The sequence below is a fragment of the Anomalospiza imberbis genome, chromosome 7 (assembly GCF_031753505.1).
Source record: "Anomalospiza imberbis isolate Cuckoo-Finch-1a 21T00152 chromosome 7, ASM3175350v1, whole genome shotgun sequence".
Classification (NCBI taxonomy): Eukaryota; Metazoa; Chordata; class Aves; order Passeriformes; family Viduidae; genus Anomalospiza; species Anomalospiza imberbis.
In genome coordinates this window covers 15807234-15817202 of record NC_089687.1, presented here as the reverse complement: position 1 = coordinate 15817202, position 9969 = coordinate 15807234, and the positions used below count along the sequence as shown (strand labels likewise).

At 59.4% G+C, this 9969-nt stretch overlaps 1 protein-coding gene across 2 annotated transcripts; it reads left to right on the top strand.

The window, feature by feature from the left end:
- Positions 1–5907: 5907 nt before the first annotated feature.
- CRYBA2 (crystallin beta A2) lies at positions 5908–9515 on the top strand. Of its 2 annotated transcripts, none has more exons than XM_068195591.1 (5): positions 5908–6488; positions 7065–7238; positions 7650–7791; positions 8829–8971; positions 9275–9515. In XM_068195591.1, exons 2-5 carry the CDS (start codon positions 7078–7080, stop codon positions 9420–9422), a joined length of 594 nt encoding a protein of 197 aa, XP_068051692.1. In that variant the 5' UTR covers positions 5908–6488; positions 7065–7077; the 3' UTR covers positions 9423–9515. The 2 variants fall into 2 exon arrangements, with proteins under 2 accessions (XP_068051692.1, XP_068051691.1); XM_068195590.1 differs by having other exon boundaries at positions 7062–7238.
- The last annotated feature ends 454 nt before the right edge of the window (positions 9516–9969 follow it).

The window sequence follows — 9969 nt, the reverse complement described above, 5'->3', positions numbered from 1 at the left end:
GCCTGGTTGCTGCAGCACCTCTGGGCTGTCTTATGCCCTATCTGTTACCTTCCCAGCCTGCTCTCACTGCCCCAGCTCTGCCAGCCCAGTGGCACTGGGAAGCTGTGAAACTGTTCAAAGGTGGGATGGCCCCCAGAAGCCACATTGTCCTGAGGACTGAGTTACCTGGGGAATGACTCTCTGGCAGGATTAGCACCCAAGGGTGAGCTTCTCCTCGCTATAGACAGAGCCAGAGGCTTTAAACACCCACTTGTACATGTCAGAGCCAGTGCTGGTACCGAGGGTACCAAGGCTGGCATGGGATGGGGCACAGTGGGGTGTTGCTGTCTGTGCTGCGTGGTGCTGTTCCCCAAACCCCAGGCTCTGCATGGCCAGTGACACGCCTTTGGGGACCATGGGACCTGGGCTGGGGATTTCCGTGGCACAGTTCTGCACCAGAAGGATTTGCATGGAGGGGGCAGGGTGCAGGAGGAGCACTGGGGAGACACAAGTGCCCAGGTTTGGATTTGCACATAGGTGCAGTTTCACACAGGTGTGTATGTGCATGCATGCCTGTGTATTTTCATAGGTGTTCCAATGTGTGTGCCCTCCCTGGCAGGCAAAGCAGAGCTGGGGCATCCCTGTCCTGTGTGTGCACGTGTGTGTGTTCTCCTGCTGAGCTGAATGGGTGGTGCTGGCCATGGCCCTGCTGTGCTTGCCGTTCTGTTTCCTGGTGTGTGCAGCTGAAGGTGTGGGTGGGAGCAGAGGTGTGCACTGCTGCTGGCAGCCTCTGGGCTGCTCATGTCCGGCCCAGCCCGGATGGGGTGTGCCATCCTGCGGCAGGCACTGCTTTACTTCAGGATGTGGGAGAGGCAGCTGGTTGTCCTCAGCATGCCATGCCCCGGAGGGGACCAGCCCACAGGGCTGTGTGGTCACCTCAGGGGCTGAGAACCAGGGTGGTGTGAGCATCCCTAGACCTCAACTGACCCCACTCAGTCTGTTTGGCACATCTCTGCTGTGCCTGAAGGAGGTGCCCAGGCAGAGCAGGAGCTCCCTGCCCCTCAGAGTCAGTCTGTCCCACTACCACTGTGGGTACCCAGACACAAGGAGACAAGCTGCTTGTGATGCTGGGGATGAGCTAATGTTGGAGGCCAGTGTGCTGCTCCAGCCTGCTCCTGGCATGGCCAGACCTGGGGCAGGGAGCATAGGGACTGTCCTCTCTCTCTGTTGGGGTCCTGCACTCCCCTTGCCAGGCTTCAGATACTGTCACCAGGAAATTAATCCATCCCACACACCACCCCCAGCTGAAGACAGTAAGAAGAGGCAGTCTTCAGTCTGTCTGGGCTCTGGAACAAGCTTATCCCCCTCTGTCATACAGGGTGGAGGAGAGAGGTGGGCCCTAGGCATGGATCTGCATTCTGCTGTGGTGAAACTACAAGAATTCTGCACACTCCAACGCATTCCTGGCCATGGGGAGTATCAGGGACAGCATAGGTACAGCCTGGCATCCTCCTCCCTGCACCTGCAGACCACTGGGGTGAAGGGACATGTTTTACAATTGCCTCCAAAAAATGTCTTTGAACCCCCATTAGAGAAAGGGATAAGGCAGAGCCCTGATGTAGGACTCAAGATGCTGGGGGGGGGGAAAAACCCAGAGCTTATTCTAGTTCTGCATCTTGGAGCATATCAGCCCCATCCTCCCACGGGGCCTCCAGGGAAGGGGTGAGTGATGGGGCTCCTCTGTTCCCAGCCGGTGGCTCTGGGAAGTGCGTGGGCAGCCTGCCCAGGGGATGGACACTGAGCAGGCTGCCAGGGCTGCTGCTTCTGGCCCAGCTATTGCTGGCTTCAGGAGCCCTGAGGCAGGATGTTCTGTTCTTGTGGCAGCACCTGGCTAAGCCCCGGCCTATGCTGATCCTCAGAGCTGCTGGAGGAGGGACCCACCCCTGCCAACCTTTTCATCTGCCTCCTGCGTGAGCATCACCCAGGCTTGGGGTGCCTGCCACTACAGATGTGGCCAACAGGGCAGTGGAGGAGCACTGGGGTGGAGTGGGACCTTGGCCAGGTGCCAGCTGAGCTGGTATCCCCTAGCTCTGAGGATGCCAGGGGGTGCCAGCCTTAATCTTGCACTCTGCACCTCCATGACAACACCCTAGTTGCTACAGGTAAAGCTGGCGTCTGGGAAGCTGTGCTCACCCCGTGGTATCCCTCCAAAATGACACAATGTGCTGAAGGAGATGCATCAGCAGCTGCGTCCAGGCCAGGCTGGGTGTGGGTTAGGACGTGCTCTCCTGTCTCCATCACCACAGCCTGGTCTGCATTGGGGACTCTGTAAGGACCAGCAAGCTTCCCCAGGACACTGAAGATATGGGGTGCCCTGGAGGTGCCAGGCTGAGGTCACCTGTGATAACAAGCAGGAGGTCACAGTGGCTGGCACCAGCAGGCTCCCTTCCAGGTCAGGATCTGGACCTCTGGTTCAGATACTGGCTCCTCTGCCCCAGTGCCTGGCATCCCCAGCTGGGTAGGGTGTGACAGAAGGGACGCCTCAGGCTGAAAGGTACATGCCACCCTGGGTTCCCTTTTGGAGCAGTCTGGCTTGGTTTTGTGCTGCTGTCAGTTCCATACCAGGGCTGGACTAACCTGGGGAGACAGCCTTTGCCACCTGCTCACACCCAGGCTGTAATCCACAGGCAGGAGGTAAGCAGCTGGCGGAGCCTCCCTGACCTTCAGGTGGGATTAGTCCCCATGGGAACAGTGGGGAGCAGGCAGGTGAGGCCACAGCTCCCCTGGCAGTTTGTGGGGACTGAGCACACCCCCGTGCTGGGGACAGCCAGAGTCAGGTGGTAAATGAGTGGCACAGGGTGAACCTGTGTCCCTGGGAGCATCCTTGTCTTGGTGGGTTGTTGCAGGTGCACCTCCAGAGCTGTGGGTGCCACAGGGCAGAGTGGGCAGGCACAGTCCCACAAGGAGGGACTGAGCAGTGTGCCTGGGGTGGCCACGGGCCCAGTGGCATGGAACAGCTGGCAGCCCACGGTGTGCGTGTGCACCTGCCTGGGAGCTAATCCCAGCAGCATCTGCCAGGCTCTCTGCCATCCCAGGAGTTTCTGGCAGCAGGGATGGGATGGCTGCGTGCACAGGGGACACGTGCGTGTGGGGCAGGTGACAAGTGCCAGGGCTCCCTATGCAAGGCAGTGCCAGTGTGAGGAGGCTTCTGTGGCAGATGTGTGCCTGTACATGTATGGCTCATGTGGCCAGCAAAGCTTTTGGAGGGGACAAGTGGCACTGGGGATCCCAGCAACCCTCTCAGCTATGGGATCCAGGATTCAGCAGGTGCAAGTAGGGGTTTTGGCTGGGATTAACCAATCCCATATTCAGAGTGGCCATATTCAGAGCAGTCCTGAAGCACAGATGACTGGAGAGAGAAGGAGGGTGTTTGCATCCTTGTCGAGGAGGATGATTTCCCACAGAAATGAGGCTGGGGGAGAAAGCAGAGGAAAAAGGGAGCAGTGGGGCTGTGTGGGGGCAGTGATACACCACCCCTGATCTAATCAGCCAGACCTTGCAAATAAAAGCCACCTGTTTTGGCCCTGACAGCAGGAAGCCATCCCTAGAACAAACAGAGCACCAGGCAACTGGAAGAAAGACAAACAGGGGCTGGCACCAGCTCCATCTGCTCCTGTTCGGCCCAGCCCCCAGACCTCCAGCCCCCTGGAGTGCCGGTCCAGCCCCCAGCAGGGCTGGGGAGAATGAGAGAGCAGCTAGAGGTCCTTGCAGGGTGTGACCAGGGCTCAGCCCATGGTGTCAGCCAGGTGGACCACACACAGCTGTGCTGCCTTGGTCAGCCAGCCCAGATATTCCTAACATCAATGGGTACCGTTGTGTGTTGCCACAGACACGGCATCAGCCTCAGGATTCCTGGGCAGCACCTGCCTCACCTCTTGTGGCTGCCCTTCAGCCTGCTCGGCTCCCCCAGCTGTGCACTGTCCTGGGACCAGTGCCTGCACAAGGCACGGGGTCCAGCCCCATGGTTGGCATGGTCTGGGCTTGGCATGGAGCTCTTGGGTGACCTTGTGCTCCCACCGTGCCCCCGGGCTGCCGGCTGCCGTGCTGTGCCCAGTGGCACTGAGAAACATGATCTGTTTTGCTAGTGCAGGGAACAAGCCGAGCTGGGAGCTACGAGGGGCCCTTATTAAATTAGCCTATGCAAGAGGCCCTGGGCGAGTGCTAACCAGCTCCCAGAGCCAGTATTAGCAGCTGCCCTTGAGCAGTCACTGCCTGCCCCCACACCAGCCTCCCTCTGCCCCTGTCCCCAGCTGGGCAGGTGTGGCTGGGGGTTTGCAGGTGACCTAGCCAGGGAAATGCTGGCCGGTGACAGAGACCACCTGGAGATGTCCCAAGGAGGACAGGCTGAATCAGCATTCTGGGATGCAGTCAGGGAAGGCTCATTGTGAGCAACCCCACTGATCCACTGTGCCCTGATGTGGCTGTGGCTCCCATGTGGCTGCCCTGGATGTACCAAGCAGGAGGTGATGCACATCCCAGTGAGTTCGACATGCTGAGGAACAAGGGAGGGGTACAGCCTGCATCTGGGTTTCTCCTCTGCACCATTCACCTTCCAGTGCTTTTATCCAAAATGTTGCATGGGGATGGCTGAATGGCTTGCATGCTCCTCATGGCACACTCCAGTGCCCCACAGGTGCTGTAGCACACCATACAGTGCGCCACGCACTCCACATGCACATCCTATAACAGCTTGCAGCATCCTGTGTATTCTGTAATGCCTCACGTACTGGGGCACTGTAGTACACCCCACAGTGCCCTGCACCTTAGAGTCCCCAACTGCCCTGATGCCTCAAGCACTCCAAACTAACCAGTGCCCTATGCCTCTGTTCACACAGCCCAGGCAAGGGGTGGCAGCACCGTGGGGAGACCATGCAGTGCACTAGCTCTGCATCTTGCCTCTTGCATCTTCATCAAAGTGATGGCTTCCCTAAATGCTGCCCAGACCTGTCTCCCAGCATTTTGAGAGATGTCCCCAAGCCACTAGGCTGCTCCAGGGTGCTCTTCCTTCTCCAGGGAGCATCCCTATACTTCCCTCCACCTTCTGCTTCCCCAGACAGCTCCAAGAGGATCTCCCCCTCCCTGCTAGGAGCACTTCAGGCAACGCAAGCTGAGGGTCGCCTCCCCAGCGCCTGTCCCCTGCCAAGCGCCGCTAATGTCCCTGAGCTGGAGCCTGCTCCAACCGCTGCCAGGCTGCACCCTCTGCTGGGACCCGCAGGCATCGGCGCGGATTCGCACCGAGCCTCGGGCCGCCGAGCAGTGGGAAAATCACGAAGGGGGCCCCGAGTCCTACCCCCAGTCCGTCCTTGCTGTCATCCCTCAGTCCCCGATTCTTGTTGATGCCAGGCGTACTAACGCCACCCCTAGCTGCTCACACTGCATTCTCCATAACCAACAATGTCCGGGTCTCTTGTGATGTTGACCCCATGCCCCGGACCACCAGAAGGGCTGGAGTTCTCCTGGGAAGGTTTGAGGTGCTGTGGTCTGGCCCTTGCCCAGTGGCCAGCATGGCACCTGCCCAGTTGAAGGTGGGGAGTGCCCGGCCTCACCACAGACTACACAGGGATGCTTCAAGAAACACAGCTGCCTAGACACCCAGGATTTCACAGCTCAACAGGGCACTCTTCCTCCTTTCCAGCCTGTGTTGGCCTCGTTGATCCCAGGTCCTGGTAGGAGACACTGGGGATAGCTGCATGGCATGGTGCAGTTCCAGGCAGGGCTGGTCCTCCTGTGCAGGTGAAGGACACAGCTCTGCCCAAAGCTGGTCCCCTCCTGCTGTGCAGTGTCCCTTGCCTAAGTGGGAGGTGAGTGGGAGCACAGGGAGTTCTTTTTTAAGCTCAGGGCATTACAAGTACGTAACTGGGGTCCATTAGCGCCCAGTCTGCAGCCAACACAGGAACCCCTGCAGGGCCTGGCTGGAAAAGGAACCCGTGGTGGCAGAGTCCCACGTGGAGGGGCAGAAGCGGCCCCAGATAAGCCCTGTGTTCCAGCGTGAGGACATTAGTGCCCCTCAGCTCCCAGATGGTAAATCCCCACTTCAGCCTGGCACCTCCTTCCCACAAGCCTCAACCCTGGCAAAGGCTACGGATGCCCTGGGAAAGGCTGGGTCCCTAATCCCTGGGCCAAGCGGGGGCATTGTCCGGGGGCAGAAAGGAAAGCGGCGCGTCAGGCCCTTTGCCCATTGTGCCCTGAGCCCCTGCGCAAACACAGCCCAGCATTTTCATTGTCAGCCTCGCTGGGCGCGGGGGGGCCGCTCTCGCCACACTGCCTAAGTGGAATGGACAGCCGGAGTCTGGGGTGGGTGAGCAGCCCGTCCCCCCCAACCCCTGCCTGCTGACACAGCGCCCTGACCGCCTGCACCATCGGCACTTCAGCGCCCGCCTATAAAGGGCGAAGGGAAAAGCCGGTGCCGGCACCGCCACCTTCGCTTCTGTGCCCTGCCCTCCGACCAAGTAAGTACCAGGCTGTGAGCCCCCAAGACCCAGTGCACAGGCGCTGCCCCGCTCCCTTCACCAAGCCCTCCACCCAACGCTCACCCTGGGGAAGGGCATGTGGCGGGGCGCTTTGTGGCACAGCGGGGGTGCCCTGTGCAGGCAGGAGGGACGCTGGCAGGAGGGATGGAGGAGCCGGGCTGCTGTGCCCAGGGCTACGCTTGCATCTGCATCTGAGCTGCGGTCACCGCCGCTTCCCAGCAGTGGGTACAGTGCCACCGCACCCAGACAACTCCTGGAGCCATCGCAGGGAGCTTGGGAGAGGAAAAACTGAGGCAGTCCTGGGTACATCACATGGAGAGATGGGGCACTGCAAATTCCCCCCGCAATTTGGGGTTCACTGGACAGAGATCCCCCAGCACCGAAGGAAAGGGAATGGGAAATGTCCCCATGCCAGCCTGGGAGGGCAAGGGGCCAGTGGCATGGCATGTGTGCGGGCAGCACCACGGGCATCCCAGGCTCAGCAGCAGGCAGTAGGGTGGCTGGGGGCTGATGGTGGGCACCTGCCCTGGGTGATACGTGGGGCTCTGCCAGCAGCCGAGCGACCCGTATGACCAGCAGTGAAGCCATGGACACCCTGGGGCAGTACAAGATCACTGTGTGGGAGGAGGAGAACTTCCAGGGCAAGCGCTGCGAATTCCTCATGGAGTGCCCCAGCATCATGGAGCGTGGCTTCCGCAAGATCCGCTCCATCAAGGTGGAGTCTGGCCCGTAAGTGCCCTGCCAGCCCCGCGGCCCCTTGGCACACCCCGCTCCAGCAAACCCACTGCTCCCGGGGGACTGTTGGGAGCTGCTAGGGAGCCGAACACCCAAGTTCTTCCTCAGCTATGACACAGCTTAATCATGCGACCTCCCTGCTTGTGCTCCTTGGGTTTTCCCATCTGCTAATCAGGGAGACCTTACCAAGGCAAGGTGTAGGTTGGAGGCAATGATGTGGCTCCGGGGAGAGGGGTCCCACTTTCAAAAGGGACATTTGCTGCTAGCAAGGACCCCAACATTTGTGAGAGACCCATAACCTGCCAGGATGTCTCTGTCCCTTGCCCAGGAAGGAGAAGCTGACCCCTGAATGATCCTGGGGACTGTGTCACACATCCCTGAGGGTTTTCCTCCTCTTCCTTCCAGCTGGGTAGGTTTTGAGTACCCTGAGTACCAGGGACAGCAGTTTATCCTGGAGAAGGGTGACTATCCCCGGTGGGAGGCCTGGAGCGGGAACAGTGGCTACCGGACCGAGCACCTCCTCTCCTTCCGGCCTGTCAAATGCGCAGTGAGTTACTGGGACACCACAGCGGGAGGGCTCAGGGCGGGCAGAGCCTCCTCCAGGTAGCCCAGCATGGAGGCCATGAGGATGACTTACATGGGGCATGGGATGGAGGGGTGAGGTGCTCACAGAGGTACGTGTGAAGTGGAGGAGTAGCTGCGCCCACCAAGTCCCACCTCCCTGCAAAGAGCATGGGATGCTTTTTAGGTCTAAAATTTAGCCTGAACCATAATTCCAGCTCCTCCTGCTTTGTGCTTTGGAGAGCCACCTCCCAGGCTGGGGTTCCAAGGCCTTGTCCCCCAGCCTTGATTCCCGGAGATGGGATGAACAGAGAGGAGCTGGCGGGACTGCAGGGATGCTCGGAGTCAGGACCCGTCCCCCTCCCACCCAGGGTACCTGAGGCGTGCCCAGGCAGACGCGGCTCTATCGCTCCATCTGCAGAGACACTGGTGCTCGCAGCAGCGGCACGTCTGCGCCTCCGAGCGGGGGGCCCCCCCAACTTTTAATAATCACCAGGCAGATATGTTCAGGCTTTAATAAAGGGGATGCGATAAGATCACTCCTTGCTGGCAGGACTGCTCCTCGGTGCAGATAGATGCATGTGGGGGCTGGGCGCGGGGGACAGTGCTGCATCACTCAGTGTCCCAGCCATTAACCCCACCCTGTCCAGCACCCAGAAAGACCCCACAGAGCTGAGGGGACCTCTCTCGGCATCCTGCTTTGCCCTGAACCCTCCTGCAACCTTGGGGAGTGTGTGAGGCTGAGGGCAGCAGTCGGTGTGGGTCCAGAGGTTGTAGCCACTAACTCTCACTGACAGCTGTGCATTGGGACCACGGGGACATGAGAGCAGCATCCTCGGGGCAGTTCTGGGGTGTCCCAGTGATGGGGTGCCAGGTTGAAGGACATCCCCATGCATTGCATCAAAGCTGTTCACAATCCCTGGCCTCTCAAACTGCCTTGGTGTGTGTCACACTGATGCCACATCCCCTATCCCTGGGCAAGCCAACCCATTCCTGCTGACCTCCAGCTCCTTCTCTCTGCAGAACCACAATGACAGCAAAGTCATCCTCTACGAGGCTGAGAACTTCCAGGGTCACAAGTTTGAGCTGAGTGACGACTATCCCTCGCTGCAGGCCATGGGCTGGGGCAACAAGGAGGTGGCATCCATCAAAGTGAACGCTGGAGCGTGAGTGCGGCCAGTGGGGAAGGGACTGGGGCTGCCAAGAGCAGAGGCTCAGCAAGAACCTCCTAGCATAAAACACCTACATAAACCCCAGGATGTGGAAGGGGGACCCCCTCAAAAAAGGGATGCCTTCCTGCTACCTTTTCCTTGAAAATACAAGCCATTGGGTATTTTCTGTCCCTCTCTTCCCAAGTCAAGCAGAGGGATGGGATGGGATGGGATGGGATGGGATGGGATGGGATGGGATGGGATGGGATGGGATGGGATGATTTGGCTTGTGGCTCTGAGCCAAGGGTCTGCCTGCAGGTGGGTGGCATACCAGTACCCAGGATACAGGGGCTACCAGTACGTGCTGGAGCGGGACAGACAGAATGGCGAGTTCAAGAAGTACAATGAATACAGCAGCCAGGCCCACACCAACCAGATTCAATCCATCCGCCGCGTCCAGCACTGAACAGGGGCAGGGCTGTGTGCCCTGCAGCCTCCAGGCTGCTGTGCAATAGACCTCTATCCGGTAGCAAATAAAGGCATTTGTCAAAAAAAAAAAGAGTGCTCCTGCCTCTGCTCTGCTCCTCAGGGGCTGTCATGCTTGGAGGACAACCTGGCAACCTGGAAGGTTTCCCCTTCCCCAGGCAGTTTTGGGCTCATGGCCAGCTCCACCCTGGGCTGAGCTGTCTGCACCCACCTCTCCATGCAGAGTTCCACTGCTGTGATGCTCTGGCTGGGAAAATAGGAACTTTCTGGGCAAAGAGAGTGCTGGAGGTGGGAGAGGGCACCCAGGGTTGTGCCCTGGGAAGAGGCATCCAGCAGGGTTGTACCCTGCGTTCTCCTCCCAGGATCAATGCCAGGGAAATTGATTGCTACAAAGTCTGCGAACTCAAGGTCTCCTTCCTCTGCACCCCTCTGGAAGAGAGAAGGGGGTCCCTGCCTGCTGTGGGCCTGGGAAGGAGGAAGAACACAGGGGTCATCTGGGGCAGGACGGGACTCTGACAACACATGGG

Bases quoted from the DNA above. Each gene is read 5' to 3' on its own strand.
- CRYBA2 (XM_068195591.1), top strand. From the start codon at position 7,078: ATGACCAGCAGTGAAGCCATGGACACCCTGGGGCAGTACAAGATCACT. The intron at 7,239-7,649 runs GTAAGTGCCCTG...TCTTCCTTCCAG, and splicing joins ATCAAGGTGGAGTCTGGCCC to CTGGGTAGGTTTTGAGTACC. The intron at 7,792-8,828 runs GTGAGTTACTGG...TTCTCTCTGCAG, and splicing joins TCCGGCCTGTCAAATGCGCA to AACCACAATGACAGCAAAGT.